The sequence below is a fragment of the Pipra filicauda genome, unplaced genomic scaffold (assembly GCF_003945595.2).
Source record: "Pipra filicauda isolate LSUMZ 115617 unplaced genomic scaffold, ASM394559v2 scaffold106_size2291244_pilon, whole genome shotgun sequence".
NCBI classification, from domain to species: domain Eukaryota; kingdom Metazoa; phylum Chordata; class Aves; order Passeriformes; family Pipridae; genus Pipra; species Pipra filicauda.
The window spans coordinates 424,735-441,723 of NW_024103507.1; the positions used below are offsets into that span (position 1 = coordinate 424,735).

The 16,989-nt window shown below is 39.7% G+C and overlaps 1 protein-coding gene across 2 annotated transcripts in view; it reads right to left on the reverse strand.

The window, feature by feature from the left end:
* NT5DC1 (5'-nucleotidase domain containing 1) overlaps window positions 1-12,448 on the reverse strand; it is a 133,726-nt gene extending 121,278 nt beyond the window's left edge. Inside the window, exons 1-6 of one of the 2 annotated variants that reach the window (XM_027745341.2) lie at window positions 12,165-12,444; window positions 10,112-10,203; window positions 8,420-8,491; window positions 6,775-6,881; window positions 5,044-5,123; window positions 1,358-1,439 (exon numbers count right to left, since the gene is read on the reverse strand). In XM_027745341.2, the coding sequence (XP_027601142.1) occupies window positions 1,358-1,439; window positions 5,044-5,123; window positions 6,775-6,881; window positions 8,420-8,491; window positions 10,112-10,203; window positions 12,165-12,257 (526 nt within the window). In that variant the 5' untranslated portion in view covers window positions 12,258-12,444. Of the gene's footprint in view, window positions 1-1,357; window positions 1,440-5,043; window positions 5,124-6,774; window positions 6,882-8,419; window positions 8,492-10,111; window positions 10,204-12,164 lie in introns of both variants that reach the window. The other variant, XM_039380159.1, reaches the window with a different exon arrangement.
* Between the last annotated feature and the right edge of the window lie 4,541 nt (window positions 12,449-16,989).

Consider the following 16,989-nt stretch of genomic DNA (forward strand, 5'->3'; position numbering starts at 1 on the left):
TAAGCATAAACACTCACATGTACGCACAGTCAGACACTTTCATATAAATAAAACTGAGCTGTTATTTGTATGATTTCAAAATTAAACTTTAACTTTTTTTGGATCTTGTTAGTTTCCAAAGAACACTTTTAAAAATTATTCTTTTTGCCAAATGGTACACGATCCACACCGTTTAAAACAAAGAGCTGTCATGATTTGAAAAAAGAATTAACAAAAATGCTAAAAAAATAATTAGAGCTGTTTACAGTTAGTTTCATATCAGCAGAAAACAAAGGACACATTTATTTCCTGTATGAATGAGATCCTAGGCAAATTCATAACCACCGATCCCAGTCTATGCTTCAATGGAAACACAGTAACAACTAACAAAACACTTTAAGAATATCTTGCTGTCTTTTACAATATGCATCCTGACATCAACTTCTATATTTGTTTGAAATCTCTCTGAAACAATTTTGTCAATTACAATTGAAAGGAATACAGCAAGCAGGACATCTCAGGTGAGCAAAAAGTAAGTCTTAGGAACTAAAATTACATTCATGCCTACTGAATGTTGCATCAATCAAGGTAATTCTAATACTAGTTCAGAATTCAGAATTGAGCTGCATATAATTGTTTTACAAAAAAAATTGTTAAATATAATTTTAATTAACTGCATGTACACTCAATGGTTAGCCTTTATTATTGACTTAGTATTTTATATGCCTAACAGAAACTCTGAAGTTATGTCTGTGAAAGAAGGAAAATAATTTCTAGCTGATGGGTATCCAAGATGTTTTCCAATTCTAATTTATATTACAGTATTATAAGGTTGGCCTTAGATGGAGGAAGGCTATTAAAAAAAAAAACATTCTCTGCAACTGTTAGGAAATTTATAACAAAATAAAAATCTCACTATTGTGTGAATAGTATGTGAGGAATTCTAGTCAAAACTAGAGTGCTACAGAAAAATCATAAAGTTCTAGTTAGTACTTGAAATTTCCTAATTTTCCCAATGCATTTCTGATTTTAGATATGATTAAAAGACCATAAAGGAACAGATTCAAAATACAGTTCAAAGATGTCCACATCACCATACTAATCATGATAAGAAACCATTTTTCCTCTAAATTGAGTGAAATAGCACATCACAAATGTTATTAAAGATGGCAAAACACTTTCAGCTAAATGAAATAGAAATAGTAATGATAAAGATGTTCTATTCCAGGAAAACATGTGTCTACTATACAACTATTTGTAAACTTGAAAAGTAAATGCTGTGTTGAGTAGCCCGTAGCTTACTTGCAAATGTATTTGCTCTGGCAAGTGCATGTGATATTTTCAGCTATTACAGTGAGTCTTCAGCGAACCCACTTACCTTTAAAAGCTGATATTTTATAATTATGTTGGATAGCTGCCACCATGTCCTTCCAGAAGTCATATTTTTTCTGACCATCATGCTGTAAGTGTCAAAAGCAACCTAGTCATTATATCAAGTATCAGCTATTACAAGTATTCATACTGAAACAGTGACAGGAATGCCAATGAATAAACAAAATCACATGGAGTAAAATAGTCTTAAGACAGTAGGACATCAGGACTGTACTGGTAGTACCCAGCTTAACTTTGGGTAACTGCAGACAAGTTATCTCCCTCTTAAGAGTTATAGCGGGGAGAGCAAGGGAAAAGGAGAAACAATTTGTAGTTGTGAGGAACTCTAAAACACTACAGCAAAGGGGGGCATTAGATAGAACAGCAGCTTACAAAATGAGCAATCCCACTGATATTTGGGAAAAAGAAGTGCCTATACTGAACTTAATTAGCCGGCTGACTTTGCCTACAGCCTGGCACTCGAATCACCTTCCACCCTCAGAACTGGCAAATCCCTTTGCTGTAATTTAGAGGTAATGCCCTTCTGCCAACAACCCCAGCCCAAACACCATACGAAATACTCATCCAGAAGCCCAGCTGAGCAGCACTTCATTGCATTGTACTCTGAAGACTGCCAAACCCCAGCTCTGGCAGAAGGACATGGGAAGGCGATCTGTGCTTACGAACAGCCTCTCGCTGTTCCTAGAAAGCTTCCCAAGCAGAGCAGAAAGCCAGCTGCCCCTTCAGCACCTCACAAGGGAGAGGAAAAGCTTTTCAACCAGTTGAGCCCCACAGCACTATCAAACTCCACAAATTTTAAGAGAGATGAATTAAAAAGATGCAATTACACAGCCATCCAGTGTTACAGAGGATTAGCTATGGAGCCTGTAAGAGGTGCTCAGAGTTTCACAGTAGCCCAGCAGCAGTGGTATTCTCTTTGAGTTTATACGTCATGGAAAGTTACTCTGCAGTGCCATTAGAGGATTTCCACACCTACATTAGTATAAATTTCAAAGCAACTGTTACCAGACTTCAGGGCACCGCTGCCCTCTCTGTATTGACCTCACTGATGCCTGAATAATGACCCATTTTGCAAGAATAAAGCATTTTCTAGAGAAGGAAACATTCAGAAACTGAAAAAACCCCAAAAAACAACAAACCAACAAATAAACCCTTAACATCAACAAACAAAAACATGTAGTTTACATACACTGAAGCAAACTTCCATTTCAGGCCTAATCTGCCATGGAGGCTTCCAGAGAAACAGTCTGTCCTTAATTTTACAACCAGCAAGTCACACAAACAAGGTCTTTCATGCACAACTAACAAGCACTATGGCAGTCTGCTTATCATCCATCAGCACTATAGGTCAAGAGCAGGAAAGATACAGTGCTGTGGCTTTGAGACTTTTCTTAATCCATTCCTATAGAAAACTGCCACAGAAATACATTAAAGAACTAATAAAGAGAAAAGGTTTCATATGTCAGACTTCGGTTAGCTGCTAACCAAGGTTTATTATTCAAGGTTGTGTACAGGAGATACTGGGGATCATCTGTCTAGTGGCAATGGAACTAGCCTATCACTAACCTTAAGACAGACAGATTCAACTGTCTACTCCCCTCATACTCTACATGGCTGATTAACTCCTTAGTTTGGGGTTTTGTCTTTTTGCTTGCTTCTCTTAAAAAAATCGGTTCCTCAGAGTGCTGTTTTGAGGACAGATAGTTTAAAAGTGGGTTAGGGTTACTTCCTGGGTTAGGGTCACTTCCTTCAAAACATTTGAACTCAGAGAAGACTAAAATAACCGTCAAACTAATTCCTTGCAAATCTTCAGTCGTTGCATACAAGACATAAAGGAAAACTGACTGATTCCCAAAAAGCAGAGCGAAAACTGTAAGCATGCCCATGTAGTCCACCATGATTTTGGTGTGATTACCAAATGTGATTTCACTAGTTGAACTATCAAGACAAAGTAATATTTTGTATAGCTTTTCAGTGTGAAGATCAAAAACACCAAGAAGCTCCCCTGCTTTGTCTGGAAATACATAAGAGTTCTGGCTCTGGACATAGCAAAAGCAGGTATATTTTAAACAGTGCAGGGCAGTCCAGCATCCAACTCATGTCGAAACCTATTCTGAATCCAAACTTAGTACTTCTCTCATCTGCTTCCAGTAGAAAGCTTGCCTGACCCTAGAACATTGTCTGGAAAAGGTAAGGAAATAGCACTTACTAAACAGTGTCAGAGAACAGGAAACAAGACTCTGCTTTCGAACCCTTAGGATGCAGCATTTTGCAGGCATGAGTACTGGGCTGCAGAGGATGACCACCTCCTGCCTTGCATTTTTCTCATCCGGCTGATGCTAACCTTCAAGGAAATTACTGTAGCCCTCCTATTGAAACTGGGCCAACATCCAGTAAAATACACAAGAACTGCTAGCTGATAAAGAGAGTGCATGACCCACTTCTGGTAGCTTTCTGGAGAAACGGCATGGGTTTAATTCTCTCTGGCTGAAGACGGCACTGGCCCTGGGTCAGTGCTCCAGCTTGTGAACTAGTAACTGGATGTGAACACACACACAAAGACCTACTTTCTCTCTCAATAAGTAGGTGATTTGTGCTGAGTTTAAATTAAACATAAAATAAATTCAATATAGGTGTTACAACTGGGAGAGGGTTCTAAGCTGTGAACAGCTTAGAGGAAGGAGATTAATCAGGAAGAAAAGAGTCTTATGGAGCATCTGTCCTCCATGCTTCTCTGGTAAGGTAGTTTTAGCTAATTCTTCATGCAGCACGCAGGCAGCAATCTACTCAGCAAGCTATTTTGGAGTAAAGGCTAAAGCATCAAATCAATTAATATCCAAAGGGACCCCAGCTACTCATCTCATGGCTCTGACTTTCATTCTGCACACAAAGTTTAGTATTGAAAATTTTCAGAGCTGCAGCACGTTGGTACCTTTAGCCAGAAGATTACATCAGTACTCTTTGTCACCAATATAGTTCCTGTATGAGAAGAACCCTCTCCTACCTCCAGCTGCAAGTTAAAGATTCAAACCTTCTTTTACACAAAAAAACAATTATCATCAAACTTCTAAGGTAGAATTTAGGACATTCTATCCAAAAAGCATTGAAAGAGGTTCAAGTAATTGTACTTTCCACATTGAGAATTTAACTTATTGTTTAGCAGAGAAAAAAATAAAAAGACACTATCCAAGAGGTGTAATTACATCTGTGTACACAGACCAATATATTTAGGACAAAAACAAACTTAAAAATGATGGAAGGAAGTTTTCAACCTATTAACGACTTGCAAATTAGCAAATCATGTCATTCAGAAGACTTACATCATATTTAATTTGAGTACCATCACGTATAATTAAAGGAGACTTTAAGAACTATATTCTGCATATCACTGGGTAAACTTGAGGAAACAGTATATTTCCACTAGTATCCTAGTTATTTGTGCCCTCTGGTGGAAGTACTTTTATTTTGAACGTGCCATATACCTCACAATTATCTTCAGAGACAACTTTAATACACTAAGTGCAACAAGAAAACTTCCATATGAGAAAAAAGCTAAAGACCTTGATGTCATTCAATAAATTATTTGTATGCATTTAATAATGCATGCAAGAAGGTTGGTTTTAGAAGAAAAAGGTAATGTACTACTTGATTTTCAAACAATCCAGTTCTTACCTGATCTAAGCTGTCCACAACCCTTGCACACAAGAGAGCTCCTGGCAGGTCAAAATAATTATCATACAAATAATACTTGGCTGGAAAAAATAATTTAAAAATATACTTTTTAAAAATCATACGCTTTAATCACAAATAACAACTACATTTAAATAATAACATAAGCTCTTATTTTGATTTTACTGGTAATGAGCATTATCTGTTTCCCAATCTTTTTTAGTCTTTATTACCACTTCTAGTTCTCAAAATTGGCAACTAAAAGTTGTTTACCTATATCAAGGCACTGAGATTTTCAAAATACATTTTAAGGTTCTAAAAGCTAAGGTGAAAGAAAAGGGGAGAACCTTGAGTTTTAAGAGTCAGGACAGTATCACTCAACTCTTCTAAAATATCTGTTTCCCTAGCAGTGGAAACACAGAGAAAGCATTTGAGAAGTTGTTTAAGAGACAATTGGGCAGGTCTTACATATAGTGATGTCCTTTGAGCACAGACGCTGCAGACAGCACCTTAGCCCAAGGAGAGCCATGCTCACATTATTACATGAGTACCCAAAACAGAACGATATGAGGAGAGTGCAAATACCTCCCCAGATTAAGGTCACATTCAACAACTCTCTCCTAGGAGTGAAATGACTTAACCAGTGATTTTTTTTTCATGATCTTATCTGTGCTGTCTCTCAGGTATATTAAAGAACAAGCCAGAAAAATGAGGATTAACAGTCACAAGAGAGATCAAGCACATGCTTCAAGGAAAAAGAAAGGCACATTTCCCATATGCCCAAAAGAAACCTTTCTCTTCCTCCCTATTGCAAAAGATTACCTGCAGGTTAGAATAAGCATATCAGCAAAATCTCAAGGTAAGTATCTCCTCTACATACACAAAAGGGAACTTATCAGAGCATTTTCTGTGTGCTACTCACAACTGCCAAGACCAAAGTAAAACAGAGAGGAAACACAGAGCAAGAATGCAATTGTAGCCACAGTGCCCTCAAAGTGACTCCTATCTCAAAATCAATAAACTTCAGCTGCAAGGGGAGAAATTTTGTTTCCAGACCCACTCTTTTCTTTGCACCTGTACCTATGCCTCCAGTAACAGCACTGATGTTAATATGTCAACAGTTAACAAAAATTTAATATTTGCCACATGTGTCCTAAATAAGATAGGATATCAATCAGCAGGTGGTGAGCAATTGTATCGTGCATCACTTGTTTCCCCCTGGGCTCTGTTGCTCTCTCTCTCTCCTTATCATTACAATAATAATTATAATAATTAATATGCTAATAATACTAATAACATTTCATTTCAATTATTAAACTGTTCTTATCTCAACCCACGAGGTTCATTGTTCTTTCTGATTCTCCTGCCCACTGGGCCTGGGCGGGGAGGGAGTGAGAGCAGCTGTATGCTACTTAGTTGCTGGCTGGGGTTAAATCGTGATACTAGTAGTGTCAGTCTACTTCAACAAGGGACAATGTGCCCATGACTATAACCAAATGCCTATACTGTCAGCTCATTTGTCTTATCATTGGTGAAATAAATTTAAGGTGAACTCTAGAATTAGAAGTTTAAAATACACAAAAATCAAGTCTCCCCCAACACATTTACCTTTACGTTTATATTCCAGTAATTCTCAGCTCAAGTATTTTTACAATTTTGTGGTAACTACAAAGTATGATGCACTGAAGGGCCCAGAGCAATTTCAAAGAAGAGGACGTGCTAAAGTATACCTACCTGTGCGTGAAACCATTCCACTGACTGTATTAAAATGCTTCCACTCCCTCCTTCCATATATTTCCAGGATCTCTTCGCATGTCATGCTCTTTGTACCATGGCTTGCCCTATTCGACGCATTAAGTTGTTCATTAAAAAAAAAAAAAAAAGGGAAAAAAGAAAAAGAAAATGGTTGAAAACATCCAAATTACTACTTCTGCAAAGTAACACACTGCAACAGAATACTGCAGTGCATGCAAGTTGATCAAAACTGACTCTCTTTATAGCTCAGAAGTTTCCCAGGACCTAAGCTTTTACCATATACATTACAGTTTTTGATAAAAGCCTTACTACACAAAGGTTTGGTTGGCTGGGGGCACAGCTACTGTGCCTCACCTGCTAACACAATCACTCTGTATTGCTCGAATGTTTTCAATTGTGTGAGGACACTCGCTATACTTGAGCTATCAATATACACTGCACAATAAAGCACAGTGCAGAAAGCCTATACATCATTCTGAAGCCCCGTAACATTCACAGAATGCAGGGCAGAACTATGGAAAAGTGCTAGTTTGAGCCCTGCAAGCAGCTCTTTAATACAGAAGTACAGACAAACCTTTTTAGGAATTAAAAATTAATGAGTTTGACCATCAAATTGGGCCCCATTTTGAAGCAAATGTAGGCAATGCCAGGCAAAGTAATCCTGTACCACTCTTGCCTTTAATGAGATACACACTTTAATCTTGAATTCTGTATTTAGTACTCCAAAAATTCATGCTATTAAATGAATTTTGGGATACACAGCAATGACTCAAAGATATTTCTTTCTTCTTTTAATGAATTCTGATTTTCCCTAGCATCTTCAAGCTCCTTCTCCCACATGCTATCAGAAAAAATAAAAAGTAGAGTCTGTCCTGCATACTAAATTACAGTTTTTCATTCTAGAACAAAATAAGGGAGAAATGGGGCTGGGACTGATATCCTTTAGGTATATTTATTTTTCAGATTTTTGATTCAAAATATCAGTCTACTATGTTTAAAAACAAAAAACAAAAAGGAGTGAAAGAGGAGCTAAGGATGTACCAAAATGATGACTGAAAGCAAAATATAGCTTTAAAGAGGAAAACCCACAGAATTCTGAAAGTGAATGTGTCAGTTTCTGTGTTTAATTTATCTCAAGCTATTTAAATTATACATCGTAAGCCTGCAGAATTTTGAATGTATATGGTACAAAGATAATAGTGTTCCCATCATTAGCATTAGTCATTAGCACTGCCTCCAAGTCAGGTTACTCACAATCCAAAGAAAAACCTTACTCCAGATTTTAGTAGAACTGGACAAAGAGTACATTGGTAGCCACCAAAACAGTGAATTTACTTGCAAGATCAGTGTGCCCTCAGAGTCTCTGATGTTTTTTAAAAATGAGATAACAGGGAAACATTACAAAAAGACTGCATATGTAACATTAAGAGAAACTGAGCACTACATTACTAAAGATTATTTCAACTTCTACATCTAATAAATGAATGCATGCTGAAATTAGTATTTTAAATATTTATAAAATTGAAGATGGCATTTAGAAAAGGGATAAAATTTTGGCATATTTAACAATACAATCTAACATACAATTTATGTTTAATAATATAGATCTTACTGTAAATATTACCTTAAAACTGTTCCATCTTCTGCAAGTTTCACGAAGTTTCCTTCTTCAATGTCCAACACCAAGCCTTTGCAACTAAGAATAATTTGATTTTAAGGAAGAAACTAACAGTTAATGGTTTCAGAGGAATGCCCTCTTATCTATCAGTGATGTGCAGTTACAGAAGCTATGGTGCTTCTGTAGCTATGATGCTACGCAAAACGGTGGAAGTCACAACCTTTCAAATACTTTCATGTTTGAACAATGCTCTATATAAGCAAATACATATTATCACAACGAGGACTGGATTTTACTTCCATAGCAAAATTCTACTGAACAAATCCAATTCCACCGTTCAGTGACTATTCATATAGAGTGGTTGGAGGATTAAGATTCAAACATATACAATTAAGTCACTTCTATTAAAGGAATTTTTTTTTGGTGGCAACTCCTCTAGTTATTATTACTAGACTGATAACACCAGTTATTATGGGAAAGAGGGGTAGAACATTGCTTTAAATGAGGCAACTGAATAACCAAAGAACATATGAAGTAGAAGCATTGCCATGCTAGCCAGCACTAAAAAGGGCAAGAGTTGACACATAGGAGAGACACTCAGCAAGAGTTTCTAACTCTTCCTAATCAATTTGTATCTCCCAAATAACTGAATCTACATTTACTTAGGTTGTTTGAAAAATTAGTTCAGAGTTCAATGGTTAGAATGTAAATGAATAAATAAGACTGAAAAAGTAATGACACCTTCATCCTCCGTTATAAGGCATCCAAAAGAAAGAATATATGACATGAAGGCAGCAAGCAGATCCCAACCTTTCATGAATGACACCTGGGCAAGTAGCACCGACACCCAGCTACCAGCACTGCGGGCTTCTAGGTCCACATTAATGAGCCTCCTGCTTCAATAAGAGATCAAGCCCAAGACACCTAGATCTTAACAAAGGATGTCTTGCATCAGGCCTCAAAATGTGAGAAATTGCTTGTCTCGTGGAAGTTGAAATCAATCTCATTGGAAACTGTCCAGTCAAATATTTAAAAAACCATTACACAAGAATACATGTGTTATTGAATTAAAAAATCTCTGTTTTTCCTAAAAAAATCTAGTGATTACCTGGCTTTAAAGTCCCCACCGCCATGGCCTAGATAATAACCTATGAAAGTCTGAAGATCAAAGATTTGAGTTCAAGGTCCTGCTCAGAGACCACTGAGTTCAGAGCAGAAGCTTGCATTTCAGTCTTTTGCATCACAGCTTTGTGCCTGACATGCCATCAAAGAGCTACCTACTCACGCATCACCTTTCCTTGGTTTCTCAGAAGGCTGTTGGGATTATTATGCCTTAAACAAATGAAATCACATCTGTCAAGATAAAAATTACTAAATTCTGATGGTTACTGGATTTACCGGTTGAATAGAAGGTAGAAGACAAAGAAGCTACATAAAATAAGACAGTAAGTCAGACTAAAAGGTTTGTGTCCAGAAAGCTAGAAGCACAAAGTTCATGCTCAGTTCTCTCTTCAGAATATCCCATTAGAAGTATCTCATGAAGAACAAGTATTTGAAACTGTAATTTTGGATTTATCAATTGGGTTTGACACTCCTAACAACAACTGCCTAGTAAGAGAAGCTGTTTTCCAAGCTTTGTAGAAGTTATAGCATAAAGGAAGTTATGAAAAAAGTTTCTATTATCTTCAATGTACTCACCAGAAGTCTAAGCTGTCTGGAGCTAGAATCAGCAAGTCTTCGTCATAACCCTTCTCCGTTACCAGATACTGGGCAAAACTATCATATATTAGCTACAAATGAAAAAATACATGCATTAATTATATTGATTTAGTGAGATCAAATATACTGCTTCCTTGGAAAGTGACAAGATGCAAGTACTAGCGCCTCCTAAGTGAAATCAAACCAGGGGCCCTGGCCTACTGCCTCCACTGGGAAATAGTGCCTGAGGTTATTTCTGTCATGGCTGGAAAACACACAAGAGTTCTGGTGTACCGTGTCCAGCACAATTAAGTTTGCAACATTCTACCTTGTGGTCCCTGTGCTTCAAGACTGTTGGGAAACCAAGACGGTAAGTTCTTAAAGACTAGTCACTATTTCCCCCTCCTCAATCTTTTTTGTTTTTCAATTTTAAATGTCATGTTTACTGAGATTCAACAAGCAGCTTCCAAACTAATAAATATTTAACCTTAGGGGACATTTTGAAAGTATTTGAAGGAATATATTTTGAAGGAAACAGGCAGCTACTAAACAAACAGTCGTTATTTCTAAGTTCAGAAAGAACACTGTAAAGGCTTAGTATGACTGTCAGCAATTTATTAATGTACTGTGCTAGTAAAGCTGTACAAGAAGATCTAAGGAGATGCTGCCATGTCCTTAAAGACCATCCAAAAATAGTTATTGCTCCCTTTTTGTCATAGTTCTTTCATTAAAGCTGTTCCCTGGCCTTTTTTCTTTAATTACAAAAGCTGCTCTTGGAATTAATGAGTAATGTCTGAGAAAGACAAATACGAAGACCAATGCTGAAAGAGTAAGAATTAACTACATCTTCAGCTGTGCCTGTCAGCCTTTAAAAGTGTTTTTTAATTCTAAGAAATAAGGGGGTATGCAAAAGGCATGTGTCAGTCTGCTTCTGTGTCCTGTGAAAAAATGAAGACCGAATCAAATCTAATAAACATTTTTGGTTTTTTTCTCTATTTTGGTCATTGGTTTGTTAGGGTTTTTAAAAACTCTTATAGTTATCAATAGTCTAATGTTTGCCTTCATCAGACAACATTCTCATCAGCAAGAACGCGTTTGTGTAAGATATGATGTGGTGTTGTGTGGCATAACAGAAAGAACATGGAAGGTAAGCCTAGAATTGTATAGTTTCCAGCTAGAAATAAGCTTATACATTTTCTTGCTTCTATTGAACCGTCTTTTGTAAGGAAGATGCCTTTTCATGGAATTTCACTCGACTTTAAGGAAGCAATGTACTTTTTCAACACAAGATACTCTGCCCAATGCCTATTAATAAATGGGGCAGCTCATAAACATTTGTTTCTATACCAAATGCTGAAATATCTTACAATTAGCATAGGAGTCCTATGCTAAATAAAAATGTACTGTAGGTGAATAGAGGCAAATTATCACGAGCGTACATTACACAAGATAGCTCCGGGGCAGAGTCCTGACATCAACAAAGAAGGACGAGCCAATGAAAGAGTACCAGGGAGTTTAAAAAAAAAAGTGCCAAGGGCGGGAAGGCAAAGCACATGACAACAGTTCCTCTCCGAAAAGCACAACAGAGCTAAGTCAGAGGTGCTGAGTTCCTCTAAGTTCCGCGTTTTATTATAAGCACCAGAAAGTTTGCAAAGATCGCCTGTCCAAAGTGCTGCGGACTCCTCACTCTGCAGCATCTCTGAATTTGGCGTGGGGGGTGGGGGGACTCTACCTTTATTCTCAGCGCCGCTACAGCTGGGAAAGCAGCACCTTTTTCAAGGAGGAAGATATGGCTGTCCTCTTCGCTCGGGCACAGGCCTGCTGAGGAAGGGCCCGGCGAGAGATGCACTTGTGTTTCTCTTATCGTCCTAGGTTTCTCCGTGGATATTTGAGACAGCCGGCCCAAGGCTCGCTGCCCCCGCCGCGGGGGTCCCGGCCCCAGACCCCTGGGAACCAGCACTTTCCCTTTCGCTTGGGCATGCGGCGGGGAGTGGAGCGGGGTCCCTCTCCCGCGGCTCCCCTTGGCCGGCCCGTGCCGCCGGCCCGCACTCACCCGTGCGCTCTGCGGGAGGTGGTACCGGCAGAGCGTGTGGTCCAGGTCGAAGCCCACCACGTCGCAGTCAGCCAGGGAAAAGTGCTGCTGCATCGCCGAGCCGCCGCCGCCGCGCCGCCGCAGGCGGGCGGAGGAGGAGAAGGAGGAGAAGGAGGAGAAAGAGGAGGAAGGAGCTCAGGCGGCGCTTCCTGCGGCGCGGGCGGTGCGGGGCTTAGCGGAGCGGTGTCCGCAGAACAACCTCGCCCCGCCCCGGCGGGGCCGCCCTCACCTGCGGCACAGCCCGCCCGCGAACCCGGCGTTCGCAGAGGCGGGCGCAGGGCGGACGGCCGGAGGCGTGCCCAAGCGCTCCGGTTTGAAAAACACGTTTCCCGCCGAGGCTTTGTGTGCTGGGGAGCAGGCGTGGGAATGGAGGGCTCCAGCTCTTCTGACTTCAAGTGGCTGCCTCCCACACGCGGGTCATCGAGAGAGCTTTTGCAAGGCGCAGGCGGAAAACAGGAGTCAGCCTTGGTTAGTGATTGGACGGCCAGTGCCACACTGCAAGGGCCCTACCGGAGACAATTATCGTATATAAGTGGACAAACAGTACTACGACTTCATTATGCACCCTCAGCACGTTCGCGACGGCATGAAGGTGAGTGGTGCCGTCGGCACTCTGGAGGAAAGGCATGCCATCCCGAGGGACTTTGACATACGTGAGAGGTGGGACTGTGCAAACCTTATGAAATTTAACAAGGCCAAGTCCAAGGTCCTGCACTTGCCTCGGGGCAATCGTGAGCACAAAAGCAGGCTGGGAAGACAGTGGACAGAGGGCAGCCGTGAGCAGAAGGACTTGGGGGTGTTGGTGGACGAGAAACTCAACATGACTGCACTGGCAGCCCAGAAAGACAACTGTGCCCTGGGATGCATCAAAAGAAGCATAGCCAGCAGGTCGAGGGAGGAGATTCTGCCCCTTCTATGCCGCTCTTGCTGTGTCCAGTTATAGGGCCCTCAACAAAAGAAGGATGTGCACCTGCTGGAGCAAGTCCAATGCAGGGCCATGAAGATGATTGGAAGGCTGGAGCACCTCTCCTATGAAGACAGGCTGAGAGAGATGGGGATGTTCAGCCTGGAGAAGAGAAGGCTTCGGAGAGACCTTACAGCAGCCTTCCAGTACTTAAAAGGGGCTTATAAAAGAGCTGTAGTGGGACTTTTCACAAGGGCACATAGTGACAGAAAAAGGGGTAATGGCTTTAAACTGAAGGTAGGTTTAGATTAGATAAAAGGAAGAAATTCTTTCCTATGAGGGTGGTGAGGCAGTGAAACAGATCACCCAAAGAAGTTATGGGTGCCCTGTGCCATGAAGTGTTGAAGGCCAAGTTGGATGGGAACCTGAGCAGCCTGGTCTAGTGGAAGGTATCCCTGCTCATGGCATTGTGGTTGGAACCAGATGATCTTTAAGGTCCCTTCCAATCCAAACCATTTTGATTCTGTGATTATCAAACTCCCTGCAGGGTATAAGCAACTCTATACAGTAAACACGCTTTGTTGTACATTTAGCTGTGGGAAAACCAAACCCCACAAGTAACCAGCTACCTTTTTATTTATTGACAGCTTTGGTAATCAAAAAAAGAATAACACTAAGAACAGTACAGTCTGTATCCAGAATACATAATCAAATAAATTTTTGGTCAATAAGTAATGCCATAGTGCAATTAGTAAGAAAGTGCTGTCTGAAAGAAAGTACTGTTTGGAGAAAAGCAAATAGATGAGAGTTACATTGATGTAGTCCTGTTCTCTGTGGTTGAATTTCAGTTTAGTGTCCTGTTAAGGCTGAGCTCAGGATGCTAAAACAGCTGGGCTTGACAGCCTTCTTTGCAGGACCTCCTTATTCTTCTCTTATTCTTTTCTCTCTGTAGACCAGTGATACCATCAAAACTTTGCTTTGATTAGCAAAACATGAAAAACTCTAGTTGAATATATTCAAGTAAATATATTTTCTTTTAAAATTCTTGTATGGCTATAAATAGAATATAAAACGTACTTGAATTGAAAACAATTGTTATAAAACTTTTAGTACAAGTTGTCTTTCCATGTTGCTGACCTATACACAGCTGTGTTGTGCTTTGTAGATAGATAAGTTGGAGTGCATAACCATAGAAGCAGTCTGCAGCAGTAATTTTGATTCTATAAAATTAATATTTGATTTTTGCTGGATGACTCAATGATAATTTGGTATTATGGAAATGCTTTTGAAAATACAATCAAATAGTTTAAAGAGATACAAAATACTTATATAAGTTTAGGTAGACACAGAGGAGAGAAATTTAAATAACATGACCTATCACATACATTTAAAAATTGTACAGAGAAATTCGGTGTCAGATTAGAAAGTGGGTAGCACAGGAAAATACATGGAAATTTGGAATGAAATTCACAAATGCTAATAGAAGGACAGGATGGGCACTTAAGAGCAAGAAAGAAATGGATTGCATAATTTTACCTTAGCCCACTGTATAGCAGCTTCTTTCAAAGGTTGTCAGTATCTTCCAAAAACATTAATATACTTCCTAATGTGTGTGTACATACTTGCATACCATGTGTTATATATACATTGTATATTATATGCATACCATACATTATATATGTATGAACATTATAAATTATGTAAACATACTTATACATACATATGTTTTAGATACATGTTAAAGAAACAAATATATGCCTAAATACATAAAAACTAATATATGTGAAATCTGAACATACTAAATGATACATCTGGGACATCACACACAACAGGGATCATAACTACCAAGATAAGGCAGCAGCCTGGGAATGCAGAACACAAGACAATTTACCTTCCTAAAGCTGCTCACTTTAGAAAACTGAGAACAAATTCCTGCACCACCGAAGGCAATGGCCACAATTTTGATTGACTTCAGTAGGTCCAAGAGTTCACCCACAGCTGGTGTTTATGCTATCCTCACATGAAGTTTGTCTGCCTTGCAAATTATACCCATACAGCTGTCTTATTCCAGAGTTACTTTGCCCCCACCCGCAAAAGGATTCATGTAGCTTCCAAAGTGGTGTTTAGATTATGGCATTTAAACGGTATAACTTTTTTTTACAGGCTAAGCCTGTAAAACATTTTATACAAAAACCACAACAGCAACTTAACACACTGAAGTATTGAAACATCTGGACAGATACTGAAAATCATACATTCATTGTCATAGGATGGTTTGCGTTAGGTGATAATCTCGTCAAACCCTCTGGTCACTGTATTCACTGTCAACTGAAGATAATCTTGAAAATCCAGATTTTGTGAATGCTGCACAATTATATTGACAGTAATGACGAGCTGTCATAGAATTTAAACACAAAAGTACTAATCATATTTAATCTTTAACCACTTTGTGTAGGGAACAATATTCACCTAGGGAGAGATTCAGCAAGTTAAATTTCGGGTACATGAAGCTGAAGATTAAATTAGAAGTCTGACAACAAGAAATAGAGAAAATACTGATGAAGAGAATTGATTTTCAGTTCTGGGGAAAGAGAAGATAAATGAGAGAATAACCATTACCTTCAGTATTTGTAGTACAAACCTGGTAAGAGGAAAGCCTGGGCAATTTACTTTCAGCACACAACCCCCCCATTTTATTTATTTTTCTTTTGTCTTAGAAGTGTTTTGTGTCTCAGTTTCTTCCTTTTGGATGAATCCTTTAAACATACTGACATCCCCTACTAGAGCCTTTCTCAGAAAGGAGCTGCCTTTAACAGAAATTATCTGCAACAACTGAACTACCTTTATGTGTTAACAGCACCCTTTCAGCTCTATTATTCAAGTTTGATGGCACCACGAGCCACTCAGATATCCACAAAACTGAGGTTGAACTGTTGGCCTATCAGGTCCTGACTGAGATTATTTTAGGTTTCCCTGTGGTTAATTTATGCATCAAAGTAATTGCTTTTATGCTGTAAATACATGGTAATTGGGAAAAAAAATCATAAATCCTGTCCTAGTAGGGGAAACTTCTAATTGGTAGAATTGCTTGTGGTATGGCTTACCTGCAGCTGCAGCATCCCTCAGACTGGGGCTGCAAGGCCAGCCCAAGGGAGATTCCCCCTTCAGCCCACAGGCCCTGGGGCACAGATACCGATGGAGCTGGCAGAATAGGGCAGCAGCTGCTGCCCACCCTCAGCACCCTCACGGTTTAGCAACCTGCAGGAAACGTGTGAAGTGGGAGATCTGATATGTCAAAGCCTTCTATAGACGTGCAAAGGGGCCTTTTTGTTTCTATCATAGAATTATAGAATCAACCGGGTTGGAAAAGACCTCCGAGATCATCAAGTCCAACTGTTGATCCAAGACCGCTGCTGTGGTTACTAGACCATGGCACTAAGTGCCACATCCAGTCTCATCTTAAAAACCTCCAGGGATGGAGAATCTACCACTTCCCTGGGCAGCCCATTCCAATGTCTGATCACCCTCTCTGTAAAGAATTTCTTCCTAATATCCAACCTAAACCTCCCCTGGCACAGCTTAGGACCATGTCTATCTTACTGGGAGAACAGACCAACCCCCACCTGGCTACGACCTCCTTTCAGGCAACTGTAGAGTGATGAGGTCTCCCCTGAGCCTCCTCTTCTCCAGACTGAACAACCCCAGCTCCCTCAACCTCTCCTCACAGGACTTGTGCTCGAGTCCCTTCACCAGCCTTGTTGCTCTTCTCTGGACCTGCTCCAGCACCTCAATATCCTTCCTGAACTGAGGGGCCCAGAACATCATGCCTGATGCCTGCTTTCCACACAGAACAGGCTCCTAACACCATGTAGGTTTAGAGCA